We start from the raw sequence: 19,265 nt of genomic DNA on the forward strand, positions 1-19,265 counted from the left end.
GATTGAGTTTAAGAGTCGTGAGATCTTGTTGCAGCTCTATAAAACTTTGGTTAGACCACACTTGGAATACTGCATCCAGTTTCTGGTTGCCCTATTATAGGAAAGATGTGGATGCTTTGGAGAGGGTTCAGAGGAGGTTTACCAGGATGCTGCCTGGAATGGAGGGCTTATCTTATGAAGAGAGGTTGACTGAGCTCGGACTTTTTTCATTGGAGAAAAAGAGGAGGAGAAGGGACCTAACTGAGGTATTCAAGATAATGAGAGGCATAGATAGAGTCAATAGCCAGAGACTATTTCCCAGGGCAGAAATGACTAACTCGAGGGGTCATAGTTTTAAGCTGGTTGGAGGAAAGTATAGAGGCGGGTTCTTTACAGAGAGTTGAGAGAGCATGGAATGCATTGCCAGCAGCAGTTGTGGAAGCAAGGTCATTGGGGACATTTAAGAGACTACTGACATGCATATGGTCACCGAAATTTGAAGGTGCATACATGAGGATCAGTGGTCGGCACAACATCATGGGCTGAAGGGCCTGTTCTGTGCTGTACTGTACTGTTCTATGTTCTATTAATGACTATTTAGAAGGTTGTTGTGGTTCTGTTCGCCGAGCTGGGAATTTGTGTTGCAGACATTTCGTCCCCTATCTAGGTGACATCCTCAGTGCTTGGGAGCCTCCTGTGAAGCGCTTCTGGTGATCTTTCCTCCGGCATTTGTAGTGGTTTGAATCTGCCGCTCCCGGTTGTCAGTTCCAGCTATCCGTTGCAGTGGCCAGTATATTGGTTCCAGGTCGATGTGCTTATTGATTGAATCTGTGGATGAGTGCCATGCCTCTAGGAATTCCCTGGCTGTTCTCTGTTTGGCTTGTCCTATAATACTAGTGTTGTCCCAGTCGAATTCATGTTACTTGTCATCTGCGTGTGTGGCTACTAAGGATAGCTGGTTGTGTTGTTTCGTGGCTAGTTGGTGTTCATGGATGCGGATCGTTAGCTGTCTTCCCGTTTGTCTGTGTAATGTTTTGCGCAGTCCTTGCATGGCATTTTGTACACTACATTGGTTTTGCTCATGCTGGGTATCGGGTCCTTCGTCCTGGTGAGTTCTTGTCTGAGAGTGGCTGTTGGTTTGTGTGCTGTTATGAGTCCTAGTGGTTGCAGTAGTCTGGCTATCAGTTCGGAAATGCTCTTGATGTATGGTAGTGTGGCTAATTCTTTGGGTTGCGGCATGTCCTCGTTCCGTTGTCTTTCCCTTAGGCATCTGTTGATGAAATTGCACTGGTATCTGTTTTTGGCGAATACATTGTAGAGGTGTTCTTCTTCCTCTTTTTGCAGTTCTGGTGTACTGCAGTGTGTTATGGCCCTTTTGAATAGAGTCTTGATGCAACTTCTTTTGTGTGTGTTGGGGTGGTTGCTTTCGTAGTTCAGGACTTGGTCTGTGTGTGTGGCTTTCCTGTATAACTTTGTGGTGAATTCTCCATTAGGTGTTCTCTGTACCATCACGTCTAGGAATGGGAGTTGGTTGTCCTTTTCTTCCTCTCTAGTGAATCGGATTCCTGTGAGTGTGGCATTCATGATCCAGTGTGTGTTCTCTGTTTCTGTGTTTTTAATGATTACAAAAGGTATCATCCACATATTTGACCCAGAGTTTGGGTTGACTTTGCAGTAAGACTGTTTGTTCTAATCTTTGCATTACCGCTTCTGCTATGGAGTCCAGAGATGGGTGAGCCCAGGGTGTGCTGGTTGTTGAATGTGAAGTGTGTTGTGAGACACAGGTCCAGTAGTTTGAGTATGCAGTCTTTGTTGATAGGTTTCCCCGTCTTGTTGTCTGTTCTGTATGTCCAGCAGGTTGGCTATTGTTTCTCTGGCTAGGGTTTTGGCTAGCCACTCTCAGACAACAACTCACCAGAACGAAAGACCCGATACCCAGCATGAGCAAAACCAATGTAGTGTACAAAATCCCATGCAAGGACTGCAAAAAACACTACACAGACAAATAGGAAGACAGCTAACGATCCGCATCCATGAACACCAACTAGCCACGAAACAACACAACCAGCTATCCTTAGTAGCCACACACGCAGATGACAAGCAACATGAATTCGACGGGACAACACTACTATTATAGGACAAGCCAAACAGAGAACAGCCAGGGAATTCCGAGAGGCATGGCACTCATCCACAGATTCAAATCAATAAGCACATCGACCTGGACCCAATATACCGGCCACTGCAACGGACAGCTGGAACTGACAACCGGGAGCGGCAGATTCAAACCACTACAAATGCCGGAGGAAAGATCACAGGAGCGCTTCACAGGAGGCTCCCAAGCACTGAGGATGTCACCCAGAGGGGACGAAATGTCTGCAACACAATTCCCAGCTCGGTGAACAGAACCACAACAACGACCACCCGAGCTACAAATCTTTTCACAAACTTTGAATTTAGAAGGTTGATTGGAACAAATAGGGGAGGTAGAGAGTCTGGTGAGTCTGATAACAAAAAGGTACAGTACAGAGAACTTGAACCAGGCATTTAAGGAGTACAATTAGAAAATACTTTTACAAACAAAGTTTAGACACTTCTTTTAACAGTAAAAGATGTAAGGTCTATCATATTTTACTTAAAGAAATTGAAGGATTTGGCCAGGGAAAAGAATATAGACTCACATCACAACTCAGTGCTAGACTAATGTTATTTGAACCTTTTTAACAAATTTTAATAACATTATTTGATGATTAATGGAAGATGTTGTATAAACATACTCGGGTGAAAGGAATAGAAGGCTACGTTTCATAATAAAAGTCTGGTGCGAACAGGTTCGTGAGCAATATGAAACTGCTGAGCATGAAGGTCTTTAAACTCTAATGCAGGCTGTTAAGTGTCTATCTTCTCATCTAACTTCGATACTCAGTGCTTCAAGATATTAGATTTGAACAAGTTTAAGTTACAGGGCAAAAGCAAACAGCAGAGACACAGCCGCGTTTCGAAATCTTCAAAGGCTTCCCAGAGAAGTAAAGCAGTTGGTACAGATCGCTACCGTTTTGCTCATTTTTTTTTCCGCACGAAATTAAGAAACACTATCTTACCCACTCACTAGCCTTTGGGTTAAAAGTGTACAACGCAACTTGGCTGGTCACATCAACGATACTTGAGATAAAAGGATCATTTTGCTTCAAAGCAGAGAGGCTTATATCGCGGCCTTTACTCAGGGCCTCCATGTTGGATTTCCTAAGCTGTGTAAAGGAGAAACTCAAAAACTGTTCCCTCCCCCTGACCTCCTTCCCGGAAAGACAAACCATTCACTGCAGCAAAATATCCGCACGCTTAAACAACTCACTTTGCAGAATCAAATGGAGGAGTTTTTTTCCCCCCTTTCAATTCCCATCAGTAAAACATTAACGCATTTTGCCTAATGAGAGGTGAAACTGTAAAGGTCTGTTGACCCAAAATAAAAAAAATCCCTCCTCTTATAATAAAGGATTTTTTTTTACGATGATTTTGCAGCCGTCTCTTCAGAAATTTCCTGGCGCACAGAATTCACTGCAAAGTTCTGACCATACCTTGAAATATAATAACTGATTAGTGTACACACGTTGATTTATTATTGAGAATTGATTTTTCAAAAATTATAAAATGCCAGTGCTCAACCACAAAAACTCCCATTTCCTTTAAACAAAAATGAACTGCGGATGCTAGAAATCAGAAACAAAAACATTAAGTGCTGGAAAAACAGCAGACCTGGTAGCATCTGTAGAGACAAGCAGGGTCAATATTTCGCGTCCAATGGCCCATCTGAAGAAGGTAATTTCTGTTTTGATATCCAAATTCTCAAGACACAGAGAACACACACAAGGTGTCCAATTCTTTATTCAATTTCCACCACAGGAAGAAAGGAAACACCCAAGTGGCCAGTGACAAGCAGTGCCCTTCTCAGAGGGCATTGCTGTGTGATCAAACAGTAAAGGGGAGGGCAGGGATTAAATCAAAATAGAGTGGCGGGGGGGGGGAAGACGTTCCAGTTCTTCTATTCTGCAGACGAACAATCTCATTGATCAAGTCTGAATAAACAATTTTGCAATTTTAGAGACATATCAATTGTTACTTGTTTGAAACAATTATTTGTTTTATTCTACAAAACTTGAGTCTTACTAAAAACAGACAAATTTTGTCAAAGCTGTTCATCTTTAAATCATCAGGACATTCCAATACATATATCATATTTTACACTGAATGAATAAAGATAAAGTGATCAAAGTTTTACCATGTCATTAAAGTGATCAAAGTCTTGCGCTGTCATTAGAGAGACAAGGGTGGTTTAACTTGCAGTAAGGGGAGAGGTTGATAAAGGTTAATCTTTTTTAGTAATTATCTATTGTGCAGGAATTGAACCCACTGTACTTAAATATTAACTGTATGTTGCAAACCAACTGAGCTGAAGGAACCTTCTCAAAGAGAGTGCTGCTTGATTGATAAATGGACTCTGTTAATAATGATTGACAGTTTACCACCAAGCTTTATTTACATGCAAACCAGGAATGTTTGCTCTGATTGGTCAAGCCATTATCCTGAGGAATGAAAAAAGGGAATACGGTCATGGTTCAGTAAAATTGTTGTGGAGAATGAAGATCCAAAGACTAGATAATAATGATTTTGAAAGTGTAATTGTAAATGAATCAGAACAGAGTTTTGTTTTCTGGCATGGTCACAAAAGGAGGTTGGGTTGTGAATGAGCGGCGAGTGAGACTGATATAAACAGACTGTGAGGTTGGACTCTTAGTCTAGGAAATGATTCTTGCTTTGGGAGTTTTGTTGAATGAATGTGCATCAGGACCTATGTTCCAATCTTGGATGAACCCTTCTGTCATGTTTCCTGTAGTCCAAGGCAAAGATTATATATAGAGAAACTTTCTCATCAACAATTGAAACATGCTGTGGCGTAATGTTCTGCCATCTGGAGGTAGCAAGAGTTCTGCAATCATTGGGTACCTCAGGGGCAGGTGTGCATCTTGTCTGTTCTCTTGTCTTGAGAAGCCTGTGTTATCTAAGGATGTATGCCTCTTTCAATATTTGAGGTGCTGTTCCTCAACATTTTGTTGCATTTTAGCCACCCAGGCAGTCAGATTGGAGGACTTAGAAGATTAGAATCCCGACAGTATGGAAACAGGCCCTTCGACCCACCCAGACCCATTTCCCTATCCTATATTTACCCCGACTAATGCACCTAACACGCTGGGCAATTTAGCATGGCCAATTCACCTAACCTGCACGTCTTTGGATTGTGGGAGGAAACTGGACCACCCAGAGGAAACCCATGCAGACACAAGAAGAATGTGCAAACTCCATACAGACAACTCGGGTTCCTGGCACTGTGAAGCAGCAGTGCTAAACATTGAGCCACTGTGCTGCTCCAGGCCACCGTGCCGCACCTGAGCCACCGTGGCGCAGACTATTTTTTAGTCTGCTCATGGAACTGGCCTTTAACAGGTCCAGTCAGTGAGCTGTTGAGGAAGTTAATTGATCCAATTATCTGATTCTTTTTCTCGGATATATCTGGTGTCTATGTAGATGGAGAATCAGTATCCACCAAGACTAGAATTTGTCTGTAATCCGTTATGAGGAGCACATAGCACCCTTTTTGAGGGATATTGGAAGGCTCCACTACAGCTATCTATCAATCATTCTCATAGTCCCATGGCCTGCTTGATAATTGCTTGAATTAACCCTAGAAAATGTTGTATTTCTCCCCTGCGTATGTGTTGGATCCCTAACAGGCAATAGCAGCTGTGTCTTCAATGAACAGCCCTTGTCAACCAATATCATTCTTGACGGTGGAATGAACAAATGTTGGGGTACCTCATTGGGTCTGACATCTGGGATTTCCTCAGTATGTAAGTGTCACAGTTGCTTGACTGAAATGTTGCAAAGACCTGGGGAATCCTTCTGTGCAGTTGCGGACAAAATGCACATTGATTGGAAGGCATTCCTGTTGATAAAGGCTGTTGGCTACATGCATGAAAACCTACACCTTGTGGGGGTGGAATCCAGAAATGTCCCTAAATCCTTCAGTACTGTCAGCCTAGCTGTCTACATTGGTACAAGAGTCCACATATTGATAGTCACTATATTCAGGAGAGCCGATCTTGATGCAGAGATGAGCTACAGACTGGGAGTTCCCACACATGTTTCCAATAGATTCCTGGAATGATCCTGAGGCAAAGAAATTCAGCACCACATCGCTCTTTCATGCCACAAACATTGAGTGCCTACCACAATGATGCAGCTCAACCCATTTGCCAACATAGCACATAGCTCTGTGCAAACCTACCTAGAGAGGCACAGTCCCTGGTGACACTATTTATCTGACAATTGAAGGTCGTTGAGGCTCAGCTAGTAACCCCTGTATGGCTGGTGACTTCTTCTTCATACAGGAAACTGGATGCTTGTTGATTAGTTTGATTTTATTCTGCTTTATTGTTGTCACATGTAACTAAGTACAGTGAAAAGTTCTGTCTTGCGAGCAACATAGGCAGATTATAGCAGACAAAGACATACAGATCATAGGGTGCTTAGACAGTGAGGCATACAAGGTTACAGCTACATAGGCAGTGCACAAAGCTTAGATCAACACTGGATCAACATTAGGTTTGAAATTTGAGAGGTCTATTTAGCAGTTAAATAGCAGCAGGGAAGAAACTGTTCTTGTACCTGCTGGTGCATGTTTTCAAGCATCTGCATCTTCTGCCTAATGTAAGATTGGAAGAGAGTATAACTGGAGTGGGAGGAGTCTTTGATGTTGGCTGCCTTTCTACAGCAATGAGAAATATAGTTGGAGTCCATCGATGGGAGGTTGGCTTCCGTGATGATCTGGGCTGTCTGTCATTTCTTATGGTCCTGGGCAGAACAGTTGACCTGCCAAGCCATTATGGACCCAAATAGAATGCTTTCTCATCTGTAAAAGTTGGTGAGGGTCCTTATTGACCTGCCAAAATTTTTGTTTAGTTTTGTTAATTGTGTTCAATTCCCAGGAAAAATGGCTGTTGCACTTTAGAAATTGTGTATTCTTGATTGCCATTTCCCTGGTTACAAAGGCGGTAGTTTATTTTGTACTTGACAAACTCTGCAACTGTTTCAATCTGTGTTCTTTGTCCTTACCTATCCTGGACACCAAAGAGGACATCTAATTAAATGCTTTGTGAAACATATACTGAGATATGGATCAAGACAATCCCATTGGAATTGTAATTTTTACCTTTTCAGAAATTACATACTTGACTCCCCACATAGCATAACTTTTAATGACTGACAATTCACTCTTTTAGTCAGTGATTGTGTTGTCATCCATTTGAAATATAATTGTATACTCTTGCCAATACAGGATACCTACCAATTGTTCTACTAATGTCTTTCAGAGCGACTGACAATTCATTAATGAAAGGAAGATACATTAGCCCCATTTGTCTCTATCTCAGCTGAGGATGTGAATCCAAACAATGCTTTGGCAATATTATGATCTCCTAACTGCTTGTACTTAATGTTTTACTGTTAGGCAGACATAATCAAAGCCTGCCTCTGCTTTCTGGTTGTTATTAAAGTGGCTACTGGTGACTTTAGATTCAAAATAGCTCTCAATAGCTTTTAATCAGCTTTGATTGTGTGAAACTACAACATACAAGTGCGTGTGAAATTGTCTCACTCCAAAACTACGGTTTCATGTTTATCTGAATATAATGTCACTCATTGGCACAAAGAGACCATGTAGCAAATGCAACTGGTCTCTGTTTATCATACATGAGGGATAAAAGTACTGTACCACCCTGTAGCTCAACATTTCAATTCCCCCTCCCACTCCACCAAGGATATGCAGGTCTTTGGACTCCTCCATCGTCAGACCACAACAAAATGACGGTTGGAGGAAGAACGCCTCATCTTCCGGCTAGGAACCCTCCAACCACAAGGGATGAACTCGGATTTCACCAGTTTCCTCATTTCCCCTCCCCCCACCCTGTCTCAGTCAAATCCATCAAATTCAGCACCGCCTTCCTAACCTGCAATCTTCTTCCCGACATCTCCGCCCCCCCACCCCAGTCTGACCTATCACCCTCACCTTGACCTCTTTCCACCTATCACATTTCCGACGCCCCTCCCCCAAGTCCCTCCTCCCTACCTTTTATCATAGCCTGCTGGACAAACTTTCCTCATTCCTGAAGAAGGGCTTATGCCCGAAACATCGATTCTCCTGTTCCCTGGATGCTGCCTGACCTGCTGCGCTTTTCCAGCAACACATTTCCAGCTCTGATCTCCAGCATCTGCAGACCTCACTTTCTCCCCTGATAAAAGTACTAACCCTGTATGGAGAGGCATCACATGCTAACTTAATCTTTTGGATGCAGCGTAATGTATGAGCATTATACCTTCTTCCAATTTAATTTTTAAAAACTGGTATGCCTCGTACCACATTCTTATTCAATTCCATGGAACACTCAGTATTAATTCAATGGTACAATAGGTTGTCAATTTTGATATAAACTTATTGTCATAATTCACTAAACCCAAAAATGTCCGAGCTCACAGACCATCTGAGGTGCATTTCTTAGTTCCTGAATATTATTTTAAGTAGGATGTGATCCATCTTTATTTACCCTGTGACTCAAATACCGTATAGAACATTGAAACATTTCACATTGGTATCCCTTACTTGAACTTCAACCCTATTCGAAATGTTGAAGCAACATATTCAGCCTGTCATCATGACTGTCAACTTCAAGCTGAAATAAGTATGCTATCTAAATACCAACTACTTCATGAATTCCTTTCAAAATTTGGTTCAATACCCCTTGAAAAATTCCAGGAGCTGAAGAAGAACTAAATGGCAGCCTATGAAACTGCAATAGACCCATGTGCGTATTAAGAATTAAATATGACTCTGACTCATCATCTCCCTCAAGTTGCAGACAAGCATTTTTTAAATCTAATTTTGGAGAAATCTGGCCACCTGACAAGATTATGAATGGATTCTTCATATTTGGCAAGGTATCAGGTGGATTACATTCTAGTACATAATTTATGGTTACTTTATTATCCCCACATATTCTTGCACAATCTTTTGACTTTGATACTACCACAATGGGAGCAGCCAACTAACTCTGTTCTATTTTAAAGATTATGTTATCAGTGTCAAGTCTTTTCAGTTCTTGATCTCTTTCTCCCTTATAGCATTGGACACTGTTCGAGGCCTGTAATAAAACCTACCTGTGTTCCTTTGTACGATGTACATTAGCCTTAAATCTTTTAATCAGTTTTCTGTTTCAGTGAATACCTGGGAAATCTTAACAATCATGTTATCATCTGTTGTGAATTTTGTTTATATGTGAAAAGCTCATTCCAATTTAATTTAAGTGCTGCTGGCTAGTTTCTTTCCTAAGAAGGTTGGCTTTTCACCTTTCACCACAATGATGTGCAATGATTCTTGAAAGCGACAGGAACCAACACATCCCCTTATGGAGATTTTCTCTTCACCATAACTTGATAACTGAGTGGTTTCTCCCTCTGATACTGACTGAACCTTTGACTTATAGAGATTTAGTATTCATGGATGCACCCACATCAAATTCCAAGTTCACCAGTCCTCCAACCACCGCTACATGAATGACAATACAAAGTGAATTGAAAAAGGATGTTCTTCTGCTTTGGATTGTACAGGCTTCAATTTATCCCTCAATGACCTCATGCTATTTGGCCACTGAATGCAAGTGACTGCCATAGGGTCGTCTTGTGCTGCAGTGGTAGTATCCCTACCCTGAACTGAGGGGCCCGGATTCAAGTCCTACATGCTCCATAAGTGTGTAATAACATCTCTTAAAGGGTGATTAGGAAAATATTTTTTCATTATGCATACTAGTCTCCTTTCTTTCTGCAATAACATTTTCACAGCTTTTACTCAAAATTTCATTCTGAATGTTTTGTCTTGGTTATGGAGATAAGGCCTCAAATTCTGCTGCACCACAGATATTAATCCAATGCACTTTGATTCTCTCTGTCACACACACTTGGAAAGGCATTTGTGTACTGTCAGTTAATTATTGACATTCGTTAGACCACATTTAAGCCTGCACTAGCAATAAATGCCACTATATAAAGAGGAAAAATAAGTATCTTGGACCACTAGTGTTTAGAATATCATTAGTACTACAAAAAGTTCCTACTCAGCTGTCAGTATTAATGGCAACATTACCAGTATTATTGGTCCCATCACCAATGTTAATGAGCCATCACCATATTACTGGCACAATAATCAGTTTTACTGGTACCATTAATGTGACTGTAATGGTACCAAAATCATTGGTAAAATTGTCAGTTTGACAGGCTGTCATGACTGGCAAGCTAGTCTTCAAAAACAGAGTTGCAAACACAACCCAGTCCTTCACACATGCCAATCTTCCATTCATTGGCTCCATCTACACTTCTCACTAGCTTGGAAAAGCAGCCAATATCATCAAAGACCCTTCCCAATCTGGTTATAGTGTCTTCTAACTGCTTTCATCAGACAGAAGGTAGAAAGCTTAAAAACACGTACCAACAGGTTCAAGAACAGCTTCTACTCTGCTGTTATTAGACTTGCGAGTGAACATCTCAAATTTCAAATCTAATATTGATCTTGCTTTTTGTGCACCTTCTTTACAGCTGTAACTTTGTATTTCTTGCTCTATTAAATCTTTGACTGCTATGACCTGCCTGTACTGTACACAAAACAAAACTTTTCAATGTACCCAGGTACATGTGACAATAATAAATCAAATCAAATGAAATAACAATTTTCTGTCAAATACAGATACTGGTATTACTGTGTTATTCCTGTTGACAATTTGAGGATATTGGGCTTCCATTGTCTTGCTTTCCATCCAAATATTCAGACCTCTTCTGCATCCCTCATCTATTCTAATGGCCTGGGGAAATTAAAATGTTAGTAATCACCATAAAGATGATCTATGTGAAAATCTGGATTCACAGGGAAGGTGAGGGGATATTAAAGCAGAGAGAGGATCCACAAAGACAGGAAGAATCAATAAGGAGATTGTGGTACCTGCTGCCCTAAATTTCATATCAAAGCTCTGTTTGTATTTCAGTAGTGTGAATCAGCCTGATAAATTGTTTAGTAGGGTGGGTTCATTCAGCTTGACCCACTTAGCTTCTGGGCCTGAATCAAGTTTCAACGTGGACCAATCTTCCAACATATATGTATCTTGACAGGAGATAGTTATTAAAAATCTTAAGAATCACACAACACCAGGTTATAGTCCAATAGGTTTATTTGGAAGCCATAACTTTCAAAGCGCTGCTCCTTCATCAGGTAGCTGTGGAGCTGGATCATAAGACACAGAATCTATAGCAAAAGATTACAGTGTGACACAACTGAAATGATATATTGAACAAACCTAGATTGCTGTTAAGTCTTTCACCTTTTAGAATGGGTTTTGATTGATTAATATATACATCACAGAACTTCTTTTAAGGTTAATGTTCCAGTATACAAATACTATGGGAAGGATAGAAAGAGGGGCAAGAGAGGAGGGGGAGTAGTGTTTTTGATAAGGGATAGCATTACTGCTGTACTTAGGGAGGATATTCTTGGGAATACATCGAGGGATGTTATTTAGGTGAACTGAGAAATAAGAAAGGGGTGATCACCTTATTGGGATTGTATTATAGATCTCCTAATAGTCAATAGGAAATTAAGAAACAAATTTGTCAGGACATTTCAATTATCTGTAAAAATAATATGGTAGGGGATTTTAACTTTACAAACATAGATTGGAACTGCCATAATGTCAAGGGTTGAGATGGAGAGGAATTTGTTAAGTGTGTACAAGAACATTTCTGATTCAGTATGTGGATTATCTACTAGTGAAGGTGCAAAACTTGACCTATTCTTGGGAAATAAGGCAGGGCAGGTGACTGAGGTGTCAGGAGGGCAAAAGGGGACATGAGATAGCTTTGGCAAATAGAGTTAAGGAGAATCCAATGGGATACTATCAATACATTAAGGTCAAAAGGGTAACTAGGGAGAGAATAGGGCCCCTCAAAGAACTGCAAGGCAACCCATTTGTGCAGCTGCGGGAGATGGGGGAGATACTAAACAAGTATTTTGCATCAGCATTTACTGTGGAGAGGACATGGAAGATATAGAATATGGGGAAATAAATGGTGACATCTTGAAAAATGTCCATATTAGAGAGGAGGATGTGCTGGATGTTTTGAAACACACAAAACTGGGTAAATCCCGAGACCTGATCAGGTGTAACTTAGAAATCTGTGGGAAGCTTAGGAAGTGATTGCTGGGCCCCTTGCTGAGATAAGGAAAAGCCAGGGAACTATAGGCCAGTGAGCCTGACATTGGTTGTAGAAACATTGTTGAAGAGAATCCTAAGGAACAGGATTTACAGGTATTTGGAAAGGCAAGGACTGATTAGGGATAGTCAGAGCTTTGAGTATAGGAGTTAGGAGGTCATTGTTGTAGCTGTACAGGACATGGGCTAAGCCACGTTAGGAATATTGTATGCAATTCTGGTCTCGTTCCTATTGGAAGGATGTTGTGAAACTTGACAGGGTTCAGAAAAGATCTACAAGGATGTTGCCAGGGTTGGAGGGTTTGAGCAATAGGGAGAGGCTGAATAGGCTGGGTCTGTTTTCCCTGGAGCATCGGAGGCTGAGGGGTGACCTTATAAAGATTTATAAAATCATGAGGGGCATGGATGGGATAAATAGAAAAGGATTTTTCCCTGGGGGAGTCCAGAACTAGAGGGCATAGATTTAGGGTAAGAGGGGAAAGATATAAAAGGGACCTCAGCGGTAACTTTTTCATCCAGAGGGTGGTATGTGTATGGAATAAGCTGCCAGAGGAAGTGGTGGAGGCTGGTGCAATTACAGCAATTAAAAGGCATCTGAATGGGTATATGTATAGGAAGGTTTAGAGGGATATGGGCCAAGTGCTGGCAAATGAGACAAGATTAGGTTGGGATATCTGGTCAACATGGACAAGTTGGACTGAAGGTTCTGTTTCCATGCTGTACATCTCTATGATTTTATGACTCCAAGTCACATTCTCGAAATAACTTAAGGTTGTTTAAAAAAAAGGTGACATCTCAGGTCAGACAATGTATTAAAGGTGTGAGGTTGAGTCTGTCTGTATCCCAATCTTGAATCAGACTAGTTCTATTTCCAAAAGGAATTTATAAAATATTAAATGGATTAACTGCCTGCAGATTTTGTGCTTTTTGAGCAAAATAGAATATGTCTGCAAATATAATTCTACGAGTACAAATTCACCCCATATACTTATATGTGTGCGTGCATGCATAAGAAAGAGAGTATGTGCATTTGATTGTGAGTGCATGTGTCACCTTTTTTATAAAACCTTAAGTTATCTAAAGAATGTGACTTAAAAGAAGTTCTGGGATTTACATATTAATGAACCGAAACCTGCAAGACATTGTAAAAGATAATTTAGGTTTGTTCAATATATCATTTCAGTTTCATGACACTGCAATCTTTTGCCGTAAATTATGTGTCTTATGATCCTGCTCTACAGCTACCTGATGAAGGAGCAGTGCCCCAAAAGCTAGTACTTCTAAATAAACACGTTGGACTATAACCTGGTGTGTGATTTTTAACTATGTCCACCCCAGTCCTACACCAGCTCCTCCACATCATTTGAAAAATCTTGACATTTTTCACTTACAAATTGACAAACGAAGTAAAGGAGGTATGTCTACCCCTTTAAACTTCAACTATAGTAGCGATCAGATTTTGCATAGATTAGCATGCAACACGAATTGAATGCATCATATGAGACCGCACTGCATCATCACCACCCAGGCAAAACAAACTGAGCCATCTCAAGACCGGGTCACGAGCGGGCATGTGTGCTCGCTTTAGTCAGTGTCTATATAATTGCTTACTATTACTTTTTATTCTTTTTTACAAACATTTTATGGCTTCTGTCCAATTCATGACATAATTTGTCCGCATGTTTGCAACAAACATTGCAATTAAAAATGTAGAACGGTGTTCAGTCACGTGGCTCTATAATTTGCTCTTCGTTTATTCCTTTTTATCAAATTACAGTAAAGGTTTAACTGATACCTTTCGTCATGTAATCTGATCATTTTCATTGTAGTCGACTGTATTGTGCAATTTTAAGGTTTTTCTTTATAATTAACAAAGATCCAATAGATACGTCTTAATAAATAATTCATCTTTAATAAATGCGATACGACACATCTCATTCTGCCTATATATTATTTAAAACCAGAGTCTTAAATAAGTGACTTCACATTTATAGGCTTTTCTTATTCAATGTTAAAGTTGTGCCATAAAACACAAACAATGAACTTGATTGTTGTAATAATTGTTGAATTCGATTTGCTTTTTTGACACTATCTAATGTTGGAGTAAAGTGGGTCATTACCGCGTCTCTATGTTTCGCTCGAGTAACTCAGACGAATTAATAATTCATGTATTAAGCTCCGAGGAACAATGATTTCCTGCAACCTGAAATCCAATATCCGACAGTATTTTACATCGTGGTTTTACATTCGTTTATAACTGTAGTTGTAAGCCCAGCGGAAAGTTATGTTCCCTTTCCAAAAACATTACCGATAGCTTTATTTCCTTCGTGAGACTTTGGAACATGGCTGTATCCCATGTTGAATTGAGCAGGCAAGTACGATTTTTAAAATTTCATTTCCTCAGTGGTATAAAACTTTGTTCCCCGCCCCCTTCTTTTTATGTTAACTTCAATCATACTTAATCAAAATGTAAGAATCGTCCACTCACTGACAGATTCTTAAAATTCATTAACACAATTAGTTTAATATACATTTCGAAATATTTCATTAACGCTTTCATAGTGCAGGCTACTGTGTCTATGTCCGAAATCCGATAATTGTAAATAGTTTTATTATTGCAAATAATAAAAACAATAAAATAAACTATAATAACAGTATAATTACTGCGGGTGCTGACACAAACACAAGGAATGCTGGAGAAACTCAGCAGGTCTGGCGGCATTTAGGGAGAGAAATACCTCTGTTATAATTCTTCACCGGACTCCAAACGTTAATTCTGTTTATCTCCACAGATGCTCCCGCACCTGCTTCGTTTCTCCAGCATTCTCTGTGTAGTTTGATGAGCTGAACTGTTGTCTTTAGATACAGCATTTTAAAAAACTAAACAACAAACTGGAGAAAAGTATCTTTAATTCTTAGATAAAACAATGACCTCAGCAAATGTGTCTAGAAATATTACATTTTACAATATCTCGTCTTTACTAATAACCTACTTATTCTATGTGACAATTAATTTATTAATCCTGAACAAAATATTGAATTGTAAAAATATAAATCTCAGCTTCTTGGTTTCTGAAGATGTAGATTTCAATTACATCTTCTTGATCTAATTGTTAAATGCACTTGTTTACATTTCTAGGTCTTAACAGTAGTCAGTAGCTGTAACTTAATACTCTCAACATTTACTAATTAGTTAAACCTTGTTTAATTTTAATCAAAGGTTTTTTCAAAGATGTTGTGATTTTATATATTGATTTGCAGTATCTGCAGCACTTTTATGGTGAACTAATTTAAATGAAAACTTGCTTTGAAATCAATGTGTTTTGCATCCCTTACTTTAATTCTGTATGTATCAAAATTATTTATAGTTGTGCACTATTACATTAATATTGAACATACACCATGTTAACATAATGAACTTTTGTGTGTAGTCCATTGTATCTGCGATAACATATTTTATGGGTGCCTTATTGTCAGCATTTTTACCATTTGTAATAAGTGTGTTGTCATAATTGAAACATTTTCCTAATTTTGAAGGAATTGACTTAAAAAAATTACTTAATGCATTGCCAAAATTTAAAATAAACTCTCCTCTGCATGGGAATAATAGTACATATTATAGTTGTCATATGTAGAATAATTTGACTCCATGATTTATTGAAAATATAACTATTTTGGCAGGAATGTTACTTTTTTAAAAAAATCCTAAAAGGATAATGCAATATATTCTTAATTAGTAATGTACAAGTGTGAGTTGAAATAGATCCAAATATGTCAGTGATGTTGTGTAGATTTAACATTATTAAATATTGCTTCATATTAACAAGATAAGGGAAATAAAAGAAGAAAAACAAACAAATTTGGGCAATTAAAAATAAATCAGCAGAGTTAGGAGGGTTTAAGACTTTAATTTGTGCTTTTTTTCTGTTTGTAAAACATATGTCAAAACTGAGGAATAAACACATGGGGAAAATAGTAAAACCTGTTTCCATCAATGCTCCTTGAAGTAAGTCAAATGTCAATGTTCTCTCTGTTAATTTTTGTGAAAAAGTAGATATTCATAGACTGGCAACTGTCAGAATGAGCTGAAAATGTGTTGCTGGAAAAGTGCAGCAGGTCAGGCAACATCCAAGGAGCAGGAGAATCGACGTTTCGGGCATAAGCCCTTCTTCCTGAAGAAGGGCTTATGCCCGAAACGTCGATTCTCCTGCTCCTTGGATGCTGCCTGACCTGTTGCGCTTTTCCAGCAACACATTTTCAGCTCTGATCTCCAGCATCTGTAGACCTCACTTTCTCCTCAACTGTCAGAATGAAGTGCCAATGGACAGCTCTGATAATTGCTACCCTGTCCAAACATGATTAAGAAGCACAACAATTATTAAGGAGAACAGCTAACTGGTACCTCTTCCAAAAGGGAGCAAGACACATGACAAACATTAATTAAACAACTTTTATTAGGACAATATTAAAGAATTTTTGATGAACATTTGCAACATCATACAGCCAGAAAATTAAATTCTGGATCAGTAAGTTTAATCACGGGGAATTATTCAAAGTATTACACAGAAGTGCTTGTAATGAGGAATTTCCCATTAGTCAGAATGGGTATAGTGGCTATTATTAACATATGAAAACATTTTAAGGTGCTTCACAAATGAGAATATATGATGGCGAGATGTGCTGTGCAGTACCTTGGGTAAAAAGATAGGCTTTAAAAGGTTTTACAGATGGAGAGAGAAATGAAGATGAAAAAATTTATGATTTTCCCGTATCAATAAATAGAAATATGTATTATGTGACATAAAATAGAAAACTTTATTCCTTACACTTTTCTGATTTACTTCTTCATTATGTTTGCATTTTCTTTGACATATTTCTCTTATTTTGTTGCTATTTCTTGCCTACTATTAAATGAGACACAATATTGTAATTGGAAATGGAGTCATCATCACACAGCAGCAGGAGGAAAAGGCAGCCCTGGGACTACAGAGAACAAAAAAACTCTGTGTGATTCACAGTAGGTGCTGCTATAGGCAGCAAATGCATTTAACAGAGTCAATTACTTAAGCATAATGAATAAGCTGTGCATAATGAGAAACAGACTCATCAAAGAGACTCAGGCTGATCTACGCCACATTTGCCATAAATGCCTGGGGGATGGTCATCAGTAGAATTTAGAATTTAACTTATTATCATGTATACTGGGGCATAGCGAAAAGCTTTGTCTTGCGAGCAATTTCGGTAGATCACATAGTTAAATAGCATAGAAGCAAATAATAGGTAAACAGTGGCAAAATCAAAAACACAGAAACAGACGTATGTTATGTATTACCAATGGCATTAAAGGCAATCACCTACCCTCTCCACTTATATCACAAAAATATTCCATGTAATCACAGGGGAAAGCCTCAGACTTAGACTTTTCTTTAGGTTTATGAACATTCAACATTTTTTAGTGTACAGTATAATGAAAGAATGACAAACAAATGGTGTGAATTTATGTTACTTTGTTAGTTACTATGTTTTTTTGATTTTGTATTTTTGCCTTTGATCATCATTTTGCCCTTTTGATTCAGATACCTTAGTAATAAGTTTGCTTTTAGTGAGGAAACAGCACTGGTGGATGATTACATGGACAACTGGCAAGCTGCAGGGCATTTGGAAAGGTGCCATTTATACCATGACTAACTCAGAAGGACTTATCCTACTGCCAGAGATCTGCTTCATCTAGTGTTATTTGTTAATGCTTTGTAAGGGTAAATAATTACCAAAGATGTGAGTATTCATCAGCTGCTCCTATGCAACTCGATATGTGCCATTGGTGGAGGGCATTGGCTCACATTAGACATTTATCTGAGTGAGCAAAAAAGTAGTGTTGCCTACAACTCTTCAGTAAACATCCTGAAGCTGAACATAATTACATGGTGGATTGTGGGAACAAAGTCTTAGTATTGCAGTATAATAATCCATGAGATACTCCCGAAGTACTCATGTCATATTTAACCAAGACATACACTGCAAAGGCCATTGATTTTTCCAAGTACTCAGTGGTATCCTGTAATGCAAATCCTGCCACACCATCTAATTATGTGGGAAATGGAATTACTGTGTGGCTGTAAAGTTGGTCAATATTCAAACCATCTTCCAATCAATGCATTGAAGCAAATAAACTCTAAGTGTGATGCTGCTGCTCTTACACTTTTTGTTTGAAGGGAGCAACATGAAGATTTTTATTTCCACTTACTTGTAGGACAGAGGTTCAGGATACTATCAATCACTTTCCATCACCCCATGACTTGATACCCTTTAGGGGTGACTCACCTTTTTTATGAGCAGCTCAAAGAGTGATTTGGCTTTTTTTAAAAGCCCTTCTTTGTCAGTCATGAAAAATGTGTTTATTTCTTTTTAGAATGGATTGGATGAATAGACAAGGTCTTTACTCCAGGTGGGGGAAGTCCAAAACTAGAGGGCATAGGTTTAAGGTGAGAGGGGAAAGATTTAAGAGGGAACTAAGGGACAACTTTTTCATGCAGACGGTGATGCTTGTATGGAATGAGCTTCCAGAGGAAGTGGTGGAGGCTGGTACAATTACAACATTTAAAAGACATCTGGATGGGTATATGAATAGGAAGGATTTAGAGGGATATGGGCCAAGTGCTCGCAAATGGAACTAGTTTTAATAAGGATGAATAGTTGGCATGGACGACATGGACCAAAAAATCTGTTTCCATATTGTATAGCTTTATGACTCTATGTAGTTTTCATAGTTGAATTAAAATGTCACAGAAGTTGAGTTGAAATTACGAAACAAATTATAAAGGCTTATTAAGTGAAATAAAAAGGAATTTTATTATCTATTAAGTTCTAGAAAAAGGTTATAAAATTGCAACATCAAATACATATACAGGTACATGTGGTAAGTTTAAAAAG

General features: G+C 39.0%; 2 protein-coding genes across 4 annotated transcripts in view; one reads left to right on the plus strand and one right to left on the minus strand.

Moving 5' to 3' along the window:
- The window catches only part of dcp1a (decapping mRNA 1A), a 72,986-nt gene extending 69,159 nt beyond the window's left edge, over nt 1-3,827 (minus strand). Inside the window, exon 1 of one of the 3 annotated variants that reach the window (XM_043708056.2) lies at nt 3,730-3,827. In XM_043708056.2, coding sequence (XP_043563991.2) covers nt 3,730-3,783 — 54 coding nt within the window. In that variant the 5' untranslated portion in view covers nt 3,784-3,827. Of the gene's footprint in view, nt 1-3,077; nt 3,291-3,729 lie in introns of those variants that run through there. The other 2 variants (XM_043708055.2, XM_087994285.1) reach the window with 2 other exon arrangements.
- A 10,748-nt stretch (nt 3,828-14,575) lies between these two features.
- LOC122559001 (voltage-dependent L-type calcium channel subunit alpha-1D-like) overlaps nt 14,576-19,265 on the plus strand; it is a 672,668-nt gene continuing 667,978 nt past the window's right edge. Inside the window, exon 1 of the mRNA XM_087994295.1 lies at nt 14,576-14,706. The gene's annotated coding sequence lies outside the window, so the exon portion shown is untranslated. The remainder of the gene's footprint in view (nt 14,707-19,265) is intronic.

This window comes from Chiloscyllium plagiosum, unplaced genomic scaffold, assembly GCF_037043375.1.
Source record: "Chiloscyllium plagiosum isolate Xiang-an unplaced genomic scaffold, Cpla_swu_hap1 HiC_scaffold_14, whole genome shotgun sequence".
NCBI lineage: Eukaryota > Metazoa > Chordata > Chondrichthyes > Orectolobiformes > Hemiscylliidae > Chiloscyllium > Chiloscyllium plagiosum.